The sequence below is a fragment of the Cephus cinctus genome, unplaced genomic scaffold (assembly GCF_000341935.2).
Source record: "Cephus cinctus unplaced genomic scaffold, Ccin1 Ccin1_scaffold0168, whole genome shotgun sequence".
Classification (NCBI taxonomy): Eukaryota; Metazoa; Arthropoda; class Insecta; order Hymenoptera; family Cephidae; genus Cephus; species Cephus cinctus.
Window position 1 is genome coordinate 667,817 of NW_014332892.1, and position 24,883 is coordinate 692,699.

At 41.2% G+C, this 24,883-nt stretch overlaps 2 protein-coding genes across 6 annotated transcripts in view; one reads left to right on the top strand and one right to left on the bottom strand.

Annotated features, from left to right (window-relative positions):
• The window catches only part of LOC107264336 (hydrogen peroxide stress regulator 1), a 29,989-nt gene extending 12,019 nt beyond the window's left edge, over positions 1-17,970 (bottom strand). The window contains exons 1-2 of one of the 5 annotated variants that reach the window (XM_025081194.1): positions 17,040-17,970; positions 16,802-16,922 (exon numbers count right to left, since the gene is read on the bottom strand). The gene's annotated coding sequence lies outside the window, so the exon portion shown is untranslated. Of the gene's footprint in view, positions 1-4,470; positions 4,597-4,661; positions 4,797-16,801; positions 16,941-17,039 lie in introns of those variants that run through there. The other 4 variants (XM_025081193.1, XM_025081196.1, XM_015732491.2 and 1 more) reach the window with 4 other exon arrangements.
• Positions 4,985-24,601, top strand: LOC107264338. The gene is made up of 9 exons (XM_025081634.1): positions 4,985-5,260; positions 6,035-6,323; positions 6,446-6,668; positions 6,736-6,971; positions 11,941-12,137; positions 16,639-16,730; positions 22,193-22,342; positions 24,319-24,516; positions 24,581-24,601. The coding sequence occupies exons 5-9, from the start codon at positions 11,996-11,998 to the stop codon at positions 24,599-24,601; spliced, it is 603 nt and encodes a 200-aa protein (XP_024937402.1). The 5' UTR covers positions 4,985-5,260; positions 6,035-6,323; positions 6,446-6,668; positions 6,736-6,971; positions 11,941-11,995.
• Positions 24,602-24,883: the final 282 nt, after the last annotated feature.

Consider the following 24,883-nt stretch of genomic DNA (forward strand, 5'->3'; position numbering starts at 1 on the left):
CCCCCTCTCTCTCTCTCTCTCTCTCTCTCTCTCTCTCTCTCTCTCTCGCTCTTCACAAGGAATATTGACTTTATATATTTACAAGGAACCTGTATTTATTGCGGGTTCTCTTTCATGCCGGCCTGGACCATATAGATATATGCATACATATAAGTTCCTAGTGCAATATATGTATATATATATAGTGAATCAATAAAGAATGTTGTTCACTGGAAGAATTACTCGTTACAATTTTATAATTTATTTCCAGAATTGTCATTGCGCAAGAGAATATATTTTTATTTTTTTACAGGACTTAATATACACCTATTCAAAAGCATTTATCGCGGATAGTCAACGATCTGAATTTGTTAGTAACGTTTAAAAGAAAAAAAGTGGCAAGTCGACGTTAACGAAATGTCGAGTTTCGTGATTGCGTTCTTAAAAAAAACCATGGCCGGGCACGAATATTCCCTACGGCAGAAAACGACGGCGGGATCGATGCGAACTTCGTATAACTTTCTCAGACTTTGACAATATCTTGGGAGAGAAGAGAGAGTAGCGCGGGAATTGAAGTCGGAATTGAAATGCTCGATAAAAGGAGGGTATCGCCCCGACCGGGCGTAATTGCGGGGATTTCGACGTCGGCGTCCAATTAGGAATTGCGCGGTTTTGCGTTTCTTTCATTCCACGTTGTTCGTACGGCTTAACCCAGTCCAGTGTATAAAAGGGCGACGTTGCATACAGAGAAAATATACAAGCATCGGTCTCCGAATAAAATAACACTCGCCACGAAGTTTAGCAGTTATTAATACAGTTTTCTGTAGCGATGTGTTACGTGCTCGGGTTAGCAATAATGGCGGACGGGAGACGCGTGCACGCTCGAGAGTCCAGAGCGATTAGGTAGGAACGTAGGATTTCAGTGTTGGTTGGCCTAGAAAAGCAGCAACTCCAGCTCGGACCGCGTTATAGAAGCCTAATTGCTAATTAGTAATTAGTAGGTACCCGACACTACGAACAGAAGACTTGCTACTGCAACGAGTAACCTACATAATGCCAACCGAGACGAATTCCTAAAACCAAAGAACATAGTAAAAAAAAAAAAAGTCATCCTATACACGGTGGTCATAATTTTAGTATCACTTCGAATAATAATCCACGAGGTCCTGTTATGAATCCAAATGTCAATTTGTTTTGCATCCGACGCGGGGTGACTTTTCTGAAAGGAGGAAAGATTAAGGATGAATCAGACGCAAGAAAAGAAGAAAAAAAAAAGATGAAGACGTTAAGTAAACGCAGGGAAGGATGCAGCGCGCATTTAAAGTTACCCCCGACATCCGTTCCTCTCCACGGATTTACCATGAAGAATTCGTGTCTTGTCCGCGGCATACGAAATGTTCTGCAGCACTTAACTAACGTCGTCCATCTTGGTATACGTGCAAGAACGCAATGTCTCCTCGTGGGCTTTTCAATTATTTACCAGCAGCTACGTAGCACTGTAAATATCACTAGGTATTTATTTATCGCAGCTTTTTTTGTTTCCATACCGAGAGATAATTATATATATTTGTCGTTTCAAAGTATCTACCATGTCTGGCAAAGTTCGGCGTTCGTCAACCTAACCTAAACACCGACGGATCGTACGAATCCAGTTACTTCCGACTTAACGAAGAGTTTCCATTTGACAGTACTTGAGTACGTAACCGAAAAATTGTCCACAGTACAGCACAGGACTGTGGACATGCATTAAAAACGCATTAAGGCCGCGTTGGCTTAACGCGACTTTTCTGTAGAAATAGTTGGCTTCCTTTTTCTAGCTTTACTTGTTTCTCTTTTTATCCCTATTATTTATATATGTATATATGTATATTTCTTATACGTCTGATAATTCCACGAGTACACACCGATCCACGCAGCACCTTCGGCCATGCAGATTCCTAAAGAGCCGAAGTAAATTGCTAAATAAGTATCCTAAGTACTGAAGCGCTCCACCGAGGCGCTGCAATAGCTGCCACCATAGACGATCATCAATCAAGTAACGTAAGAGTAGGAGAATACGGAGTCGGTGGTTGGTATGCGCGTAAGGAATTCAGTAAAAAGTATCTTAAATCCATGAGACTAAAGTCACGAATGATTTAGCAGTAACGCAAGGACGACATGTCAATTCGCAAGTCTGGCAGGAGATAGAGAAAAAAAAAAGGAAACGCAGAGAAACGACGCAGCGCCGGAAGTGTCGAGTAACTTTGACAAGTGAACCAGGAGATTGTACGTGGACGTAAAGTTAAGGACAAAAAAGTTCTTCCTGTACCACCCGGTATATAGATGTATCCTATCGATACCTTGGTACAAGACATAACCTACCCATGGTATATACTGTATCTAAGTACACCGTAACCCACGTACGTATAACTATATATAATTCAAGTACGCAAGCTGGTAGGTATCGATGATGTAAGAGTTCCGTGTTCCCTGGCGCGTACTTTGCTATAGTAAAATACGTAGGATCTAGATGTCTATCTACAGCGTGGTACAAGTCGATCGGTAGATCCCATAAATCTATAGTGTCTGCCGAAGCCTGACGTCCTTGTGGCTTTGGCCACTCTGTACGGAGTTTACTTGCCCCTACTGACAGACTTATTCACGCTGTATACCCTGACACTGCGTCAGACTGTAGTACAGTGTTACACAGTATACTGTGTTTTATAGGTATAGTGTAAAGAATATGGTATGCTGTACGCTACCGTCGCTCGTAACGCCGCATCCGTTTCTGACGCGCATATCGTTACGGGATTGTACGATACGTGAAATCCATATGGTAAATATGCATTGGAATAATACGCATGGCACGTTCCTTGATTCTGGTATAAAATAGCTAGAAGAAAGAGAAAAAAAAAGATGGCTACATAACGGAAGTTTATGGGGATTCGTATAGCTCTTAGATTATAGGGAAGAAAAGAATTACTAGTTAATAATGGATTAGCGATCTTAGCCCGAGGGTTTGGGAACTAATGGTAAAGGAGATCGGCTTGTTACCATCTTTTGCTACTGTTATTAATGTCTGGCTGGAATCGTAGAATATTTCATTGTAATAGAAAAAAATGACGTGGCACCTGTAGCCTGGTAGTTTGTTTAATAAGAGGCAGGGCTTGGCCGTAGTGGCATTTTTTTTAAGGGAAGTTAAAATTCACGCCCCGTTATGCTCTGTTCATTGCGAAACACGTTATTGCCTCGGGGGGTATCTGGTGTTTCTTTGCGAATTTATCTCTTTTCTCGCGTTCCTTAAGATTCCTCGGTTTTTTTTTTAATACGGCAATCTTGGCGACACGTGCTACGGAGGTGAATTCGCGTTCGATATATATGGTGTAGATACAGTTGACGGTAGTTGGGAACATTGTTGGCAACAATGCTGTTTGCTACGTGACGAACGCATTTTTCGTGCTAATCGTAAATAACAGGAACAATATGGCGGCGCACTACGCTTAAGGCTATTTCGTTTTAGCTCCGCGAGTCAGGCATATGTTAAATGTCCTTAGCCATTATTTCATGGAAAATTAGAACGTTGAAATTTGTAACAAACGAAAATAAAAAAAGTGTCCTGGTTTAACCTGACCACACACCCCGTTTATATAGTCGGGCATAAAAACATTCTATACCACAGAAGCCCTTAGTGCGGTTGCCAACTTGAGTAACAGTTCAAATTGCGAATGACGTGGCAGCTTGTTAACGTTTGATTTTGTAAAGAAAAGTTCGGTCAGACTTTCCGCGTGGATTTTTTCTGATAAAAATATTACCGGAATATCTCGCTGGGCACGTAAAACGTCAAATTTCGTACTGTGAAAATGAGGCTTGAAGCGTTAAGAAAAAAGTGTTAGAACATAATGAGCATCTAGGGGAATATTAAGGTAACAGTTGCGCAACGACGTAGTCTAGGCAAATTTGCAATTAAGCCGCTGCGGTTCTTCGCGATTTTAATTACTACGTAACAATTGCCGTCGACCTTCATGAATAATACGAATATACAATTAGCATCTGTATCTCATGCGCGAGATAAATAATACAAGTGATTTGTATCCTTCCTTCGGTTAAAGTGACTGTATACTTTGTATGCTAAATCTTTCTCCCTATTGATCAGCAATAATCATTCCCGATTCATCCAATTGGTTCTGCAAATTGGTCGGTTCCGTAATTCATTTTCATTTTCTCGTTATCCTCAATTTACAAGTAAATAGGTGCATTCCGTTTCACCTGACTTCGTAGCACGTCAGTGACGTCGCGTAGGCAGCTAACATAACTATACATATAGATATTACACATATATATACGCCCAGGACGTCTATCCCGTTTTCTCTATTTAACCAGTATTAATTACGATAATGATAAAATACATCGGCGAGCCTTTCCGCGTGCCTACTTTTCCACCGAGCATCGAGATACTCGGGTACTGATTAACCCTGCCAAGCATACTAATACGTGTTTCATACTATTCCGTACCTGCATTTCAGGAATAAACGCTAGTCAGCCATCTCCGCCTACGTTGGCCGTCCACATTTATGATTTCTAGTGACAAATATTTCGTATGAAATATATCATTCGATTAAAGTCCACACGCTGGTACACCACGAAAAAATTGAATTCAGTAGCACTTTCATTAAAATACTATACACAGTTGTTTTATTACTTACACTCAAGCACATAATCCAATCCGCCAATCATTGTGCGTACGCATTTAGACGAGCACGCACGACACGAGTTTGTTAAAGTATTCATGAAAATAAAAGTGTACAACCAACGTGAAAGTTTTGCCCGGGCACTAACGGTATTTACATGACAAGGCGACGACGTCGTACTTATACGCCTTGTACCTTTAATAGCTACGTCAGTGAGTTCTTCGTTTTGTACATATAAATAGAAACACATATCGACGTTGTACAACACGATTTGTCTGACGCAGAAGAAAAGTCTCCGAGACCCAAGCGCAATTTGTTTAGTCTACGCGGCGGATGAGCTGCGGGTAGCAGCTAACGGCTACAAGCGCCCGAGCAAACAGTAACCCGGCGTGTCTGAGCCCGGCGGTTAGGTTAGAAAAATTGTACTGTGGACATGGTCTGATAAACCGGCGGCAACGTCGTTTTGGTGAAAACGCGACGGAACTTTATATGGATACTTGTTGGAGACTCGTTGGATTAACATTAAAATTTAACATTCTACAGAATTAACGTCAATTAATACGATACGATTAAATTATACCTTGCTCTCCCAATGTGTACGTCAATAGTGTCTGGTTGGTTTTTTTCCAGTTCGTTTCGACAGACACATTAATTAGATTGTGATATGGATATTCAGTATAAATAGGAAAGCGTCTTTCTTTGATTTTATACAGACATAATAAATCGTGCCGTTTCTCGATACTTTTCTATCTGCCAATCGTGGTCACGTAGATAAAGCAGAGATTGAATTTATCGACGATACTAATTCACTGATTAGTCTAGTTTAACGTCGGATCCTATGGAACGTCTCGTTTCTTTAGATTGTTCAGAAGACAGGTACGGGACTTTCAATAGGGACTTGACTACGATCTCGTTACGCCCCTCGTGTATCGTTCTTATTGAGAATCCATCGAGTGCTAACCGTGATTGTTAAAGAATTAGTCGATATCCAATGTAGTCAATAAATAACGGATTAACGGAACGCTTCGTGATGATCGCTCTAGTTTCTAAGCTGACGTATACATACTGCCTTCTATACTCGGCTTCCTACGCAAAAGAACCGATCTCATTTCGTTACGATTCCTACGTGTTCTGTTTTGATAGATGATGCTGTTATTATTATTCATACTAATACTCGTTATACGTGCTATGCATGTTACGCTGTGTTTTTTTCTGTGTCCGACGGCAACTTCAGGCACGTATACAATATACATACCGAGACCGTTTATGGGACAATCCCTATTGCCATGAAATACTACAAAGGCGTGAAGTTGCCGCTTAACAGGAAATTCTAGTGATATTGTGTATGTATACATATATATTTGTATATACGTGTATATTTATTTCAGTGAAATATCGTATGAAAAAGAAATAATAAGATCGGTACAGATGGCGCAACAGACATAAAGATTGGGAATCGTTTATGGGATCATCCAGTGAAATCATTACCTTGCTGGTAGTCATCGTAAAATGGCGGAACTTCCCTGGAGCATTAAGTTCGTCGACTCGTTAAGAAGCTGCGCGGTCACTCCGTGTTTTGCAAGACTACGAAAAGTATGCTGATTGGTCCCGTAACTATCCTCGCGGCTGTTTCGTCAATTCTCAATTCGTTTTCAGCCATGACGGGATTTCATTGAGGTAAAGTTAATGATTTCATCTTGTATCTTTCATGATAACTAGTTGTGGTCTGTATTCGTTAATATTCCTCGTGCAATTGCGACATTACTGATTTTACTTAATTTATCCCTTCCTCTATTTAGTGGACGGTATTAAATATTATCGACCCAGCAACGTCCGTGGTAAAGTCTGTTACTAATTCTGCTAAAGCAATTCTACTCGCTTGCAAATACATGGAAAACGTATCGCGTGGATTCTTCAACGGTTCGTGGAAATTTCCAGTTTCGCCAGTCGTGCGAGACCGTAACGAATTTTTATACAGATACCGACGGAGCACGATTTGAAATCCAACATGGAATTGTCCACGTGAGATACATTTGATTATAAGTATTTTTCTTTTCTTTTCTTTTAAACATGCCTCTTACGATTCTAGGGAATTGTATGGCTCCTGGTGGTCCTCGAAGGAAGATGAGTTCATCGTGCTGAGCAGGAGTGACCTAGATAAATAATGGCTGGCTGTCAGAGGGAAACAGAGTTCAATCGATCTGCCATACGAAGCAGAACTGTTAAGAAATGCGATACGTGGGTAGATGACAAGATCCGATGCGATCGGATAACGTTCGATTGACGGGAAGGCAAAAGATGACTGTTGCACAAGAAAAAAAAAAAGTGAATATATAAAGCAACAAAAAAATGGTTGGTCGATGATACGATAATGGAAGAATTTTTTTTACCACCATATACACGTCAGATGAATCCACCTTGCATCTCGAAGTGATTTAAAAGTAGAAAGTAAAACAAAAATGGCGTTCTAATGTCCCTATCGACCGCGAATGTCTCCTTATTGACCATATAAGTTGGCAACGTTATTGCCAGTGCATTACAATAGTGGCTCGTTAACACGCGACTGTTAATGACCCACCGTATACCTACGCTTCATGAAACTCGACACGAGCGACGATTAAGATTTTATTTTGGGATTCTATCGCGCACAAAAGTCGAACACCTAACGGTGAGATCGTTTGACAAGAAAGAGATTCTTCCAGCGTTAATTCTCTCGACTGACCATGCACAAGCATACGTTTCTAAACGGACTTAGGCAAGGCTCATTGCCGCTCAATGAAAATATCTAAGTAGGCTTAAGCTCAGCTCACTTAACGTATCCGATCGTTATACCGAACCGACTATGGAAATTTGTTAGCAAAATGATCAAAAACACTTCTGCGTGTAATATAGCGATAAAAAGATATCCTGTTCGACGCCTATTATCTTTTGAACATTTTCCAAGACGTCCGGCGTCGTTTAACGAAACCGATTAAATTTTACGACGGAAACGACCTAAAAACGTCACGCATCGATCAGTGCTCTATTGAAGAATAATTTTAAGCCTCGATCTTACCAGCACTCGTATCCTTATATACGTGTATACCTAAGACAGCAGGAAATAGGTGGGATTGCTTCTTCTGTTTTGTTCGCAATGATCTCTTTGCTCTCGCGCGAACCCAATCGAGTGGGTAGGTGGGTACGTAGGTGCTCGTAGGATCAGGCGCAACTTTGAAGATTCCAATTAATTTAATTGACCGTAGTCACGGCGGTCGGACACATACGGGACGCAAGGCAGATTATCAGCGGGCAATTGAATGCGGGCTCGGTGCAACCAAGGGATAACGTGTCAGGTACATGCATACCTACGTATCTATATAGGTACATAGCCTATTTACTAGATAACTGACAGAAACGAAACGATAGCAGCGGTCCCAATGTTGCGCAAACCAGCAGTCCGCCTACATAGCCTGAAGCTGTCATGACTCTCATAGCTACATAGGCATTATATGTCCAACCATTGCCTTGTGTATATATATATATTATATATATATACACAAAGATACCGTACAAACCCGACCATTACGTATATATAAAATTTTCTATACGTACGTTACATATACCTATAGTTACATATACCTATACGTACATAAAACTCGTAAGACCCTCCTAGCAATGACTTTACCAGATATAAAGGCAGGCAGGTAAGGTATAGAGAATAGGTTGGTACCCATTCTACGAAACTGGCGCGGTGATTTAATCATTATCGGCAATCTTGTTGCTGCCAACAAAAAAAAAATCTGGGTCAGCTCCACTTCCAGTTCACTTTTGAAGCCACCGCGAGTCAACGGCTGCGTAAAAGGGTTGCTCTCTTAAGACACGTACCCCGTACGATTTATTTTGAATAATTGAAAACCTCGAACGAAATTCGAATTCAAAGGTGGTTTTGGTCCAGAAAAATTTTTAGACGGCGGATAACGTTATGGTGATTAGACGATTAGAAAACCAAACTTGATTCACATATTTTGGTATCTGTTATTTTTAATGCCTACGCTAATCTCCTTTACATACATATCTTTTCTTATTTCGTAACGGTAGTAAATATCTCTCGGCCCTAAATATATTCGGGTAGCGTCAATGCGACGATCGAAGTCTGACCAATTACTATCTTCGATTCATCACAACCAGGCGTTAAAGTTTTCGTCTTTGATGTCAGATGCTTTTACAATCGTTCGTGTCTCGAGGCTACTGTATATTATATATATATATGTATATATGTATATATGCCGACGGAACCCCGTAATTTTCGATTCAACCGAAAATCCTCGCGGTGTGTCATTTTCGAAAGTCTCGTGGATTCGTGTCAAAATACTCAGCCGATCATTGAGAGTCGGAACGTACATTTTCAGGAATGTCGGTATAAGAACGGTCAGTTTGAAATTTGGTTACCCGTATACTTACACGGCCGACTAATTAGCGTGGCAAATAGGTGGAAATGAATTTAATGTATTCAAGTACCCGCGATTGCCCAAGAGTATTTCGACAATGTTTGCCCTCTTGAACTTTCTTTCATCGGTCCGAAAATTTCTTTGAAATTCTATTGGCTTCGAATCCGAGTGAGCTTTTCATGAATAATTGCAAATAATTATTGCGCAACTATTTGCAGTCATTGTTTCCTTTAGTGCTTATAATGTAATCTCGAATTGTCTGTTTATGGTAACTCCAATGGAAACGACACGGAACGTTAGCCAGAGTGGTTATTACGTTTGCGGTATGTATATTTGCACCGAGTGCTTTCAGCAACATTGTCCATGTTTACGCGATACAGTTACGACTTTGTCAATTCGATCGAAGCGAACATTTAGATTGTCAGATGGTTAAGTTGGCAATGGGCCATAACTGCAAAGTGTCATATAAATATTGCATAATTCTCTCGGACGATATGAATTATCCTTTATCGTAAAACGGCACGATATAACGTTGCAAATTAATTGGACCTCTTATCAAATTATATTTGACAGCTAATGACACGTGGTACGGTGCGCCTATTTTATACCTATAAAACGTCAATTTTTATACCGAGTTTACAATCGACTTTTATCGCCAGCGATCACTCCCGTGCGCTACTGTCTGCCTGTAATGACTGTTACGCTATTCCTTCCGTGGTCGCTACGTGGAAACGGGCTACAAGGTGGAAACTAGACGAGAGAGCTCCAAGTGGGTCCTCCTAAGTAGGTCATGAAAAGGAACCACGAAATGAGATTCGCTCTCACGTGATTCACGCGAGAGACCGGAAGCGCGTAAATCGCCTCATTTTGGAGAATCGAATTACGCATCCTTGGGACTTCAAATTTAGACACCTAACATCCTTCACGGGTATCTCGCCTGGGATAGTACTGATAATTCTCATTAACGTGAGACTGGAGATTCATTTGCGTTGAATAAAGTTAACAAAGTATTCTCTTGCTTCGTGTCATTGTTCAATTAGATATCAACGAGGAACTTTTTTATAATTTTTTTTTTCGACCAATTTTTTTATCTTTGTACCTTTACGTCAGATTTGAAAATTACGAAAAGATCGAATTTCGTATGAAAATTTTTTAAAAAATTCTTGCAATTACAGTAACATTTTTTCACGTACCAGTCATTTTCTCGGTATATGTATATTAAATTCTAGTCCATTAAGGACTCTATAGGGTAACCTATAAATAAGCATTGTAAACGACTAGTCTGTGGGTATGGTGAATCAATGAGTAGGTATAGCACTTGGTATATGCTCATTCTCAGGTTGGCGATGCACGCGTTCTCTATTAGCCGCAAGCGTCGAGGATGTCAGCAGAACACGAACTGTTGGTCGCATGCAACTGTATGCACTCGAATGCAATTACGCACGTGCATCTTGGATTCCCTATTGGTCAGCAAGGTGTTGCCAACTTTAGTATAGAGTCGAGTACGGCTTCTGCACTGGGTCAGTATACCTGGTCTGCACCTATGCTATTCTGTAATAGTCCAGTCTGGTCTAGGCCCGGTATTACTATACTGTTGAGAATCGCTAAGACTACCAGCTGCAAAATTTCTCCTCTGGTGTCGCTCGAGCAAAACCTGCCCTAAGCTCGTACATCGATTCTCGACTGCATCCGTAGTATGCATTCCTACTGAACGTCGATGTAAAAAATTTTTTTTTTTCAAAATTCAAACGCGTATAAAAAATGTCTTTTTTTTTTCTTTTTTCAATAAAACAGAGCAATTTCAATTATATATAATTAATTTTTTACGCATTCATTATTTATTACACAATCTCACTCCTTATCTACATACCCGCATGCGTATGCAAAGGTTACCGAACTATGTAGTTTCCATGTCGTTATGGAAAATATAGGATATTACGTAACCGCGAACACGCACAAGCCTTAAAGGATACTGCGATGCCATCGACCTAATAAACACTAGAGCCGAAGATATCAATTTTACGCCTTGATCCAATTCAAATTCATAGTAAGAATCACTTTTGACTGATTCAATATAATTAACATTACAATAGCGAAGCAACAGTAATTATAATTATATAAAGTCAATTAAAATATTTTTTTTTATCATAAATCAAACTTCATCCTCGATAAGAGGACCGCTGAATATCGAATAATAAAAATGGAAAAGTTCACTAAAAAAGTTAACTCAAATTTTTTTATTTTTTTTTTTTTTATCACGGATAAATAACTCATGATTACTGATACGCGATAAACGAGTGAAAGCATTTATTAAATTAATTAGAAACAATTAATTAGCCATTAAGGTAATCTCTTGTCGTCTAAATTTTTTTTTTCCCCTTTAGTCACACTCTTTGCTAACGACGCCGATATTACGCGAGAAAATAAGCTGCATCCGATCTCGCCTTATATACCCGCCGTAAGGTAATGACCGTCATTTGCTTTATGAAACACGAGTATATTTTTTTTTCTGCGGAACTATTACGGAATCCTACTTAAGATCGTAGCACACTGTGTATAAGCTATAACTCACACCTTGGACTGTACATATATATATATGACACTTATGTCTCTTGATTACATCGATAGAATCAATATTGATAGCTAACACCACAAAACGGTAACACGCGTACCAACTTGCGTAAATATGGAAAAAAATTTTGTGCGGATAAAAAAAAAGTGCAATACAACAAAAGTGGTATCGCATAAAAAATTCAATTTTTTTTCCCATTCAACTATACTGGAAAAAAAAATTCCTCGAAATCTCTCAAAAAATTAACTCGACGCCAAATCATCTTATATTTTCTTTTTCTTTATCTCCTTAACAGCTGGCTACAAGTTTCGGTGCAGGAGCGTGGAAATTGTTATGTTAACCCATAAAGGATGGATGCAGCCCAGGGCAAGGGAATAGAAAATAGCAGGAAGTTAGCCGATGCCAGCCAAAACAAAGGAAACCACCAAATGAGAAAGATATGCATCTGTAAGCGTGGGATCTGCGTACCAAGACTGAGTAAGGGAGCTAAGAGTGAGTATACCGTATGCATATACATATATATATATATATATAGTATACATATATATACATCCTCTAGGATGTAGGCCGGTGTAAGCAGTGTAATATACAAATTGCGTACGAAGTCAAAGTGACGTGGGTATAACGTCAGCATGAATTTTTTTTTTATACGTTAAATAGCGAATTTAGGTGATATCCAGGAAAGAGGTGATGGGTGAGGATAAAGATGCGTCGATACCATTGCCAGTAAAGGAATCGACGAAATGACGTCGACAAATGATTGTGTGCTCTGGTTCTTTCTGACGCACCGCATAGTCGATGATCGCCCTTTGCCATGGCGTTAGGTATGCCGGACTGTACTGTGATATACGGATATATATTGGTATATACCTTGAGTAAGTAATACCTTCCCGCGCTTATTTTGAAAAGGTATAAAACGAGCGGATGAAACCAATAACCTCAATAGAGTCGTATATACCTATATCTAGTGTTTGACTTCACGAGTGCAAGATCCACGAGCTAACCGATTGGTAGAAAGCTGTGACTAAGAGACCAAGTGGGAATACAACGTGTCTATGGATATCCTACGCGAATACTAAAATCCTATAGCGATAAGAACGAAGTAAGATCCTTGGAGTAAATAGAGGTTGGTGGAACGTTGTGGCAAAAAAAATCAGACAGTACCAACATTAGCAGAACCGAAGACCGAGTGATCCTTAAAAATGTTGTATACGTGAAAAGTTTTATTTTTTATTTTTTTGTTTTTTGAATACGAAGATTCATTTTTTTTTCTCCTTTTTCCTCAGCCAATGCACACGAGGAACAAGGAGAAATTCCGCGAGAGTCGGCCTTTACGGTGATGATCTCACGTCTTTGGTCGCGTAGTGTCGCTGGTTTGTTTTTCTTTTTTTTTTGTCTCGAAAAAAAAAAGAACTCCGTAAGAAAAGACTTGGCTAATAGTCCTTTTTTTTTTTTTTTCATTGGAATCAAGCGGATTCACTTGCAGCCAGTTTAGATAAGCCCGACAATGAATTACCCGAACCTGTCCTGTCGCAAACGTTTCTTCCCACCCTGTGTATTCGCTGCACCTACTTGGATTAACGTATAATATTTCTGTATACTAAATCTGTATGGGTAAGACAGGTTCTCTAGCATGGCGCGATACCCCGGGATACTCTGACATTTGCTGGGTTGATAGCCGAGTGGTTCACCTATAGGAGAAGCCGTAAGACTGACTAGAGTCTGCATTTTATACTATTGGGATATAGTATATAGGTATACCAAGTGGAAGTATAGCTGTTGCAACAAGGCACCATATGTTAGTCCGAATTACTTGGCAAGGCTTTATTACTTTTTTTTGGACTTTGGGTCATGTCGGGCGTAATAATTCTGAAGAAAAAAAATTTGCAATTATTTATACTGACGGTTGTTACGTTGAAAAAATTTTCACAATTTTTTTTTTCGACGTTTTCAAAATTTTTTTTTTTCACGTCTGACAACGTAACGATTTTACACATTTTTTTTTGGTACGTTTGTCGAAAAAATTTTTAATATCTCAACTGTCTCGTCTTTAGCTAAAAATCTAGATGTAATGAGTTTTCGAGAGTTTTGACCGGCACATTCCAATTACTCCACGTTCCAATTACCCTCGTTTCTCCCTAATAGCGCGCTTCCACGTCACGGGATACCCGTGACCTATTTAATCCTAGTAAATTGATGTACTCCTTTGAGCTATGGCCTTAGGATATTTTTGAGGTGGAAGAATTTTGGTGACAAAAACAAAAAGTCAGATTAACGAGAGCGCTCGTTATTTTTGGATTGAATAATTTTTTTTTCGAATCGTATATACGTACAGTTGAGTGGCTTAAGGGATATTGTTAATTCGCAGTCACCCTGTATAAAACATATATCACTGGCTGCTATTAAGACGAATTTCTAAAAAGACAATGGATACTAAAAGCCATATAAGCTTAATCCCGATTACGCGATCTCGTATAAAATTTCACTGTATTCAATTTACCCGCTTTACATTGTTACACACAAATCAAGCGGAATAAGATAAATTCGATTGGATGAGATATTTTCTCTGGGAAAGCCATTTCGCAATGGTATCCTGTTTTCGCATCGCGCGGTCGAGAGTTCAAGTAGCTTGGATGAAGTCGATCAAGAGTCAGATAGATATAGAAGTAAGTGTATATGGTATGCATGGATGTACAGTAGGTTTAGAAATTTAAAGACCTTAACTCGAGCCAAAGTCAAAATTTAGAACTACGACGATTACGGCATGGCGATGCTTTGTACGTTGAAACTGGTCTTGGAGAGAAATTTGTACTGCGCCCGATACCGTTGCGCTTTTTCTCACCTGATTTCAGAACGTTTACCAGCGCCCGAGCGAATTACCCGTTAAAATATGGAATTTGAATAGACTCATATACTCGACTCGATCCAACCGGAGTCGAATTGACCCGATAGCGAGTCACTTGCAATTTATTTTTTTGAATCGATCGAAATGGACGTTATTTCTGCTGACCCCATTATATACGTAAAAGTAACGAATCGTTGGAGTTTAGATGTAGGGATTATATATCTGTATAGTATGTATATGATATATATATATATATATATATATATATATATATATATATATATATATATATATATATATATATATATATATATATATATATATATATATATATATATATATATATATATATACTGCTTCCAATGGTTATTGCATTCGCGACTGCGATTCTAAAGTTAATTAATACTGTATAACGGTCGCGGGCCGTGGTCACTAGGAATTTTAGCCAATTATAATATCGCCATAGATATATATTGACGCACGCGAACTATTGCGAAAAAGCGAGCAGTGAGTCGTTTTGTGCGGGGACTATGATTTTTTTTCTTTGCAATTGTCGCGAAACGACTTAGGAGCATGCGAATAATTTTTTTGCGAAGAGTCCATCGGTACTCCTAATAATTAAGGTGACAATTGGATTTTATAAATTAGAATTTTTTTTCGTCCAAAAAAAAATTGTTCAGGCTACTTTTCAATTGAAATCGCGTCGAGTCGTATTGAGAATTATAAACTCGGCTTGATTCGTTCCAAGAGTCAAGCTGTTTCCTTGTATTTAAATCTATCGCGATTTTACATGACAAGTGGAAAATATTGAGAAATTTTTTTTTTTTTTCGCCCGGCGAAAGCTACGTCTTTACGAGTGGTAATAGACGTTTTACGTTTTAACGTGAAAAATACGACTCGATTTATTTATTGTAAATCCGTTGTTCGAGTATCGATCGTGATCGGTAAAATTTTGTGTTAAGGTGCACGATTATTTTTTTTTGTCACGTTATCACGTGATGGAAAAATTTTCGAGGCAAATAATACGAAAAACATTTGTTTAACAGAATTGCTTTCCTGCTGATTTCATTGTAACCTTGGTCGAAATTATTTTGAAATTCACATACGAATGTGGTGCTGGGTTAATGGGCATAATATTCTCTTCCTTTGATTCTGGCGCGTATATGTAAAACCAGCAACACACAAAACCGGCGATCCTCATTTATATACAATGAGGAAATTCACAGTGCGGCCGTAAGACACTGTCGTTATCTTAACCAAAAAATGTACCCCGAGGCCCCGAAGTATGGTATAAAAATGTTGTTTTTCGACATTTTTCACGTATCTACTAAATCAAGCCGAGCGTCAGAAAGAGCTGTCAAAAGTCCGCCAATGACAACGGCAACAGTGTGCACCATGACAGGAGTCACGTGAAACTCCGAAATAGCATCGAACCAAAAATCCGTCGATAAAAATAAGGATAAAATTTTGAAAATCAATAATCGATTCTCGATTCGATGAGAATAATCGCTAATAATGCCCCGACGTATCGGATTTCTCATTCACCGCAATTACGCAATCGCCGTGAAATAGTGCCTCAGTCCCATCCAAGAATAGTTCAGATTGTCTTCGGCTTAGCCACAGCATATTTTCACCCATATTACACCTCAGACATTTTCAAAAAGTACCACGTCAAAAAATTGCATACGAAGCTCATCCACGTAAAATTAATTCATCAGGATAGCATTAGAGTAAAAAAAAATCCTATATACCTACATAGAGAAAAAATATAAATTTGCCCCGTATAACTCATACAGAATGCCCTACGAGTACAGGACGTTTCATTATTCCTTTCGTGTTATAAAAGCACCAACGTTCGCCTCAATGCGTTTGAGCTGTACGTTGGCAGTGTGTAGCCATGCGTACAGAAGTTCCGGTTCCTGAGAGAGGGTTATACCAAAGCGCCCAAACGCTACGCTCCTGAAGATGATCCCACGTGAGTACTACGAGCCAGGGCCGATAATTGGTCCCAGTAGCAAATCCCAAACTCAGCGCGTTCCAAGCCCCAAATTAAACTAGCTCGTATCGCGTATTAAATGAATAAAAAATCCGCGATGCATAAGAAAAAAATTTTCAAAAATGAATGACACCCCAAAATTTTGTTTCCAGCACAAGAAGCATACCCCGCCACAATAAACATACACGGTGACCCATGCTTCCGCCTGACAATCGCCACCAAGATGCCGAAGTTGCACGTGGCCGTAAGTGAATAGCACAAAGAGACAGCCTAAATAAAGCCACGCAATAGAATATTCAAATGATAATAACAAACCTTAGTGAAATACGAAGATAAAGCCCGAGGATAACAGAGAAGGATAATTGGCTGAATTTCCGTAGTCGTGGATAACGTAGTCACGTAGAAATCTGAACGAGTGTTATCCTTCGTGGTGATCCTTGAATGAATATCGCGTCTCCGATAAAAAAAAACAACCAATGTAAAATCACTAAACGAGCCGCGTATACTAAAACGTGCAGTAAGGGTGGTCCCCCGTGTACAAGGAGGCACGTACCAGTGTCCAGCACTATGCACCCATACGTCCGGCCTAGTAGTCGGCTGACATGTCAAATATCCAATGGACGATAACGAAAAGACGATTCAGCAGTCGAATCCTCGTGGTAAACTCATCGCGGACACACGGCACACATTAAGTCAGTGAAATTCACTAGGCGACAGCCTCGTACTCGCGCACGGAGTAACGTAGCGCGCTACCAGATGTTAGAGACATTGGCTGGTCTTGCTCGCGGCCAGCCATGGAACGGCAACACTCTCACTGCCGGATGTCACGGTAGCAACGGATGATCCCGGTTCGTTAAGTTATTGAGAGCCGAGAGTAAAGTCCCTTCCGGTATCGAAGTTTCACAGCAGCGCAGGAGTTTCCGTCGGAGGTCGACGTTGACGTTTTGAAGGTGGGTTATCCAGTGGCTGCCAGGAAGTGCCGGCGCAGGAGTTCGGCGCGCACCACACGTTCTGGATACCACCTTGGGCTCTTCTACCGAGGTCCCGTCCAGGTAGGACTCTTAGGCACAGTCTAGGTTAGGTTCCGCAGGAGTGGGATAGTCCGCTGTCGACGACTACCGGTGGTATCCGCGGCTGCGGCTTCTGCCTCTTCACGCGCGTTGGACCTCGCGCTTACCCGGGATGACATTTATCTGTACACGTTGATTGGCAAGGCGCACACGCACTGCGACGATCCGTATTGTAGTCCGGCGGGCGCAAGAGTGCGAACGGCTTGCTCCTCGCCGAAGACAAAGTTGTCTCGGTACACGGAGCCGCGCTACGTAGGTAGAAGTATAAGGCAAGCAACACTGCCGTAATATCCCTGGCTATAGTGTACTCGCTTTAGGTTCCTATGGTACACGGTGATCTTGCACTTGTATTATAGAGTCGCGTAGTACCGGTACTGTAGTATATAAGCTGCGAGGTATATACTAGGTAGGTAGGTAGGTATGTATTTTGCCTGAGGCGACTCCAGGTATAGCGGTACTTCCATCCCTGCCACCTCCTCGGACCCCTTCCCAGGCCCAGCCACCTCCACGATTCCACTCTCGTGCTATATATCCACCCGTGACTCCTTCGGCGAGTGTGTGCCAGCGTGTGTGTATAAGGCCCCGGCTCGATACGTGTCGGCGGGTCCTATGCTCTATGGATAGCCAGGACTCCAAGGACGTAGCTATGCTTTTCGGGCCTCATACCCTGACACGAGGAACGACGCGCTGGCACGTCTCGCTCGGCGGAGACTTCGACGAGTGGGACTTGCTGGGTGAACGAGAGAGAGAGGGTGACTGGGTAGGGCCGACTGGAGGAAGCGAGAGGGAGAGAGTCTATGAGTATTGTCGTATGCGAGACGGAGCGCCTCTGTCGGCAGTCGAGTGTATCAATCGTGGAGACTTCAACCCTCGGATTTGCGTAGGCGATGTGGCTACGACCCTCGTATTACGATTCTGATACGAAAATAGAACTGACGCGACGAGACTAAACTCAAAGCTGTCTCAACGGCGATTCCCGATGCTTTTATTTATACGCGGTACTTGGTTGTCACCGATTTTTTTTTTTTTCAAAAATTTATTTTCCAATGAATTTTTATTTTTAGGCCTTTTTTTCAAAGGTGTCAAATTTTTTCGTTTTTCACACCTTATCAATATTTCGTAGATAGGGCGATACGTGATCCCCGCGTTTTTCACTCGTCGGCTGACGAATCTAGAGATTACCGGTAACGATGATAATAAATAACTCCGAACTGGTTAAAGTCGTACAGATTCGTCGCGTAGGTACTTGTACAAGTTACGCAGGGACTGTAGTCGGCGATCGCGATCATCGTGAGTTACCGGTCGCGATTAAATGTCAGCCGTCAATGCGAACTTGACGAATGACAGGGACCGGCCATCGGAGCCGTGCCGGGGCCCTCTAATTGGCATCGATCAGTGAGAAGTTAGCTAGACTCATCGAAGAAAGAGAAGCAAGGACGATCGGATAGGCAAAAATAGAAAAAGAAAAAAAAAAAAAAGTCCTGGTCGACGAAGTGCAGAGAACGCAATGATAAAAAATAATTCAAACATGAATCAAAGATTCGACTAAGGTATAAAATGAAAAATTCTTGGGGTCCTTGCGGACCCCAAATTTCGGGCTTCTCACGCGCCTGCACGCTACCAAGAGCAACAGGTGAGTCCGTCATTGGACGGGGACGGACGTTCTATAGTCTACGATCTACAGTCTACCCGGTGGAGAGCCAATCAGAAAGCGAGACCTACATATGACTCCCTTCCTCTGCGGAACATCCGCTACGTCAGCCTCGGTCTAAGTTCCGGTACCGTTAGTCAGTCTGTTACAACGTCCACGATGGAACTCTAGCCGAGTGGACGTTACTCACAGCTAGGTAGGTAGGTATCTCGCGTAGTCAGCCAAGATCCTAAAGATCGTTCATCTTTTTTTTCCCTCTTCCTCGTCGTCCTTTCTTCTTTTTCTTTTCTTTATTTTCGTAACTTTGTTTCTTTTCCTTTTTTTTTCTCTCTCTCTCTCTCTCTCTTTTTTTTTTTTTAATTCTTCTCCATTTTTATTCCGAGGCTATTTCTCCATGCCTCGCTGACTTGCTTAGGATCTTAGTCTCCTTGTCCCTGTGTGCACCAGGCGCACACTCCTTTAACACTGTAATAATCTATCACTGTGTCTCATCCGTGCGGAGTTATAATAAATATACTATACCATCGCGACTATACTACATTTATGTATGCGTGACAGGCGCTCTCGTATGAACGCGACTTTATACGCGGGTCCCGACCGTATCGCTGGTCAGTATGTGGGGTTAGTCCGATGGGCTAATGTGTACAACCTGTTCATGTCGTATCGACCAATCTGCGAGACCCAAAGAGTGGCTCTACCTGCCGATAATTCATTTCTTCATGTCTACGTGAATATAGGTTAAAGCCGTTGTAAAAATGGCTTTACGTTCCGAGTCTACCTTCGTGTGTACGAGCCTGCACCCGTTGGTATACTCCAGAAGGCAGGTTAGGTAGGCCGGTACAGTCTGCTCTGAATATTCGTTACAGGATTAAAGCGGCACCATATAAATATATACACACATATTTTACCTTTGTCAGATGGGGGTTGGACCAGTTCGACATATTTTTAACCAAGAATAATGCCCGGCACTTGAGTCCATTAACGATATTTATCGGCAGCAGGGAGTGTATCGCGCCCCGGAGATCGGACGGATGAATTTAATTATAATTTATAACGTATTTTCACTGCTCCTCGAGTTTTGCGCTTTATTCGATCGCAGGTGCCACGTGGACCCGTCCATACGGTCCGGACGCACCGGAGACCAGAAGTCGATGGAGTTTACAGGAGGTTCGATCTGTCAGACGTGACAAAATATAAAGGCGCTACCAGTACCCGTCTCGTGGCTTAATGAACGCCGGTAATTTAATTGATGGCGCGCAACGCTTCGTGTGAATCGACCGAGCTCAGAGTCGGCGACACGAATTAACCGTTACGACTATTTTGTTCGGGACGCAGTATGAATCTGTGGTGAAAAAAAAAAAAAAAAATAATTAAACTGTTTATAGGATGCCCCCCTAGGATATCCGAGGGAGTAACGTTTATTCATTAGCAGGACTAATCGCAGTGGCACGAAACGTTTAATCATCCTCTGGCACGAGGATTGGATTAATTTAATTTTTTCTTAAAGCTCGCCGTCATTCTTTTGCTTTTGTCTCGATCGGCGTAGATCGGCTAGACGTAGCGATTATTGAATTTTTCATCGATCGAACAAAAAGTTTATACGTTACACTTGAGAACGTATTTACAAGCAATAAGTTGCACGGAGGATCCATGAGAATAAATTTTGGACGATCATCGAAATACTAACAAAGAAAATACCGATGCAGGACCAAGAACTGCGAGCTGACGAAAAAGAAAGGGAAGACGGTCACGGCTTTGCCAGTAGCTCGCGAGTACGTCTTTCCTCGTTATTTGTTTATCCACATTCCGTAACGCTGAGAAATTTGGAATTCTCCCATCAACCAAGAATATTACGAATGACAGTGATCGATATGAAAATTTCTAAGCGAGGCTTTGCATAATTTCGAATTTATATTTCAAATATTCCCGCCTTAGCTATTGGTCACCGGACGGGATTTCCCCTCGGTCTACGTAAGTGAAATTCACGTCGCGTCTCGCGATTCTAACGTGTTTTTCGAAACTCGATCGCGTTATCGAGATCTGTTAACATAAATTAGCATAGAAGTCGGTGGGGCATAGTTTATGAGAAATAAGTTTACTTAATAGCTACGACGTACGGACTATACGGGCTATCCGCGATACTCCGGCAGCGTATCTTCCGCATAAAGGGACGAGGTGGAAGAAAGCAGATGACTTATACGCGTGGATGCTGACCAGATAAGAATGCAACTGGAAATTTCAATGAGTCAAGGCGATCTAGTTCCCGATCGAGCGCCGTACAAATCGACCTGTCCTATCTTCGTACTTCTTTGAAATCCAATTAAATCGAATCGGGAAAGTATGGCAACTCACAATCGGTAGCGATGGCTCTCTCGCAGTCTGGCCAACCGAAGGTAACAGCTGCCACCGGTTGTCATCTATTTTACTCAATGGCTCCTTTTATTCTATCCCACCAGCCATCTGCCTACCGATCACGGTCGGTCGATCGATATCTCGAAATCGAATGATCCATACACATATATATATACATATCGGTAAGTTGGTACACTCGGATTCCCGGATATCCCAGGAGCCTCTCTTAGGACACGTCACGGCTATCAAAAATTAAAATGAACCGATCGTGACCCGATTCACGGTCAGTCACGAGCCCGGTCACGGGTCTCGAACCGATTCGTCGGAATCGTTCTTGCGTGCCGCGAACGCGCGTGAATTCGCGGCTTTGAGATCGCTAAGCAAGGACGCAGCTCAAGTGCACGGTACCGGACCAGCCAAAAAGGATCTCCCGAACAGGATCGGTACGTGGCCCGAAGGCACCCGAGGACAGTTTACAATAACAGGCGTACCTTACGAACTGTCCATGCTAGGGTGATCCCGCGTGAAATTGTCACGCTTCTAGCTTCGGCTCGTCCTCGATATAATCCTAGTGACTTTTGGTAATTTTTTTACTGCGACTCGCTGACCTATATGTTTAACATTTATATATAGGTACAGACTCGTACACACGTGACGCAGACTGGCAGCATCTTTGCATGCGGATACCGGAACGAGTTTGAATGGAGTCAGCTGGTAATGGCGGCGAATAAGAAAAGGAATAAAAAGATCCTGTACGACGTTGCCAGCGAGGAAGCCGCTTCCGTAAGTCGGTAGTCGGTCCGACGGCACGTTTACGGCTACTTACGAAATAAATTATTCGAAACGAGCATTGCCCCGAACCACCGAGATAAACTATCAAAATTTCTTGTGAAATACGACTAATTGGCCTGATTATCTCTCATGAATATTCACGCGTACCTATATCTGCCACTTATAGAATAACTATAGGCAGCTCGATCTATAGACGGTTCGACGTACTTGTATACGTGTTAATAGATATTGGCAACATACAGAGTAATGTACATTATGTATATAACATATTTACAGGATCAAATATATATATATATATACGTATATATATATATATATATTTTTTATCCACCTACTTAAAGGAGATCAGAAGGAGGAGATTTCTCAGGTTGGATCGTAAATATAATAAATGATCGATACTTATTTCATACCGATCGATTCGATCGATTTATCTTGGTTCCGTTAATTAAAAAATTTTAATCCTCAAAATTCGTTAGGATTCCTAGCGCGGCTCTGAATTCGACCTAACCTCAAAATTAGGTCTCTACGAACTCTACGGTGCTTCCAGCATCCGGGAAAATAGACGATCTTTACCGTTTAGCATAAATCAACGTTTACGCTCAACGTTTACTATCTATTGCCCCGGGTGAATCGTCCTCGAAGTAATCGTGAATTTACCCTTAAGCTTCCCCTTCGTCCCCTGGTACGATCCTCGGTGCGCCGAGACATCGTCAAATCCTTTCGCTGCGGTATTAACCTGTCTTCGTCTTATACCTTAATCCAGCCAGGCACGAGTTAGCCAAGACGAGTCCATGAGGTGTCTTGCGTGCCGCTAAAAAATTGCGGAAGTCCGTTTAAAATGTCATGGGTACGCAGCAAATAACAGTTTTCAAAGCGCGATACGACGTAGGGAACCTATGCACACTTCACGTGTTATACCCAGCCGTCCCGTTTCTAGAGCGTGGGCGCGTGAAACTTCGCGTCAGAAATTTCTATGTATCTATAGATATATTAACGCGTGTATACATATATATATAGACGCCGAAGGTAATAAACGTGTATACGTATCACGTACCGGAGAGGTGGAATCACCAATGAAGATTTATGTGGTACCTGGATGGCCAAACTCCGCGGACTAAATAACAATGATTTATAGAGCGTAAGCAAGAGAGTTACTTTAAACGGTATATGCTCGAAAAAAAATATAAAAATAAAAACTGTCATACGACCAATTTCTGGCCTGACTTTTCAATAAGAAAGACCAGATACGATCCGACGTTCCGTACTGGACTTTCTAGTATATTGATTTGGCTTCGTCAAAATTGTACTGGTTCCATGGGCATGCTGCGGATCGCCCAGAGGGTTTGATCTGCAATTAAAATTATTGTCTAGTGATAAGGTTACCGATGTACGTCATTTGTCGTATTAGTGTCTTGAGAAATCTTCGGGCTACGTGTCGGTAAAACAGCTGGAACGAATATATGCTTCGTTAGGGTCTCATAGAGAGTGTCCTCCTTGGAACTGGCCGATCGTACGTATGTATTTATTGGATTCGATCGAGATCAAGTATGTTCGAATTATCCGTAACGAATTTTTGGTCCGGAACAAAATGGCGAATTCAATGACGCAACATAGGACTATAAAGCGTGGCAGAGAAATATCGTGATCGTTATAATGGGAAACGATTTACGAATATATCGATATTGACGTGGTATCGATCTATTGGATATATCGATCATTTATTATTTACGTAATTCTCGTATGGTTGTCCGTATCGCGTCATCTGGTTATGCCGGTGCCTATAGCACTTTTGTAGATTAACCTAAATATTGCTGCATGGCTGCGTCACTTGATTCGGGGCCCGGTACGACGATTTGTTCAGGTCGAAAATCAATTTCGAAATTAAACTTCCTCCCGCCATTGGACTATAAAATCCCGCAATGATTTTTCTAAATTTTTTTTTTTTTTTTCTTTTATTCTCAATATAGGTACAGACGCTTGGGCAACCGACAAACGGACCGGAATCACGCTTCGATGGACCACTAGTATATCTCACGCTATTGTCTATAATAATGTTGCAAGGGGTTGTCTTCGGAACACTATACCTCTTGTACCGAGCAGTACTATACACCGTGGAGTTTATGCCAAGAAACGTACTGCAGGTGTATCGTGAAAGAATTAAGAAAGTTATTCACCGAGAATTATGGGCCAGTGGCCATGTTTTAAATATCGTTCAGAAATCATTTCCAGATCGTGAATGGCGAAGAATGAGAATTTTTTTTTTTTTACAAAATTATTAAGACCATCGATTTCGACATTACCGGATCTACTGGTAAGTCGTAAAAAAAATTGTAGAAACTGGTAATTCGTCTCCGCGTACATTTATAGGGTAATAACGAAACGGTGTCTTTTTATAGAAAAATTGCAGAAACGATGAACCGTGATTTTGGGGAAATTTTTTTTTTCTCCGGTACACCCGGATCATTGGTAAAGATGAAACGAGAAGATTTGTCGTTAGAAACTAGTGGAGGTCGTTAAAGTTTATATAAAATT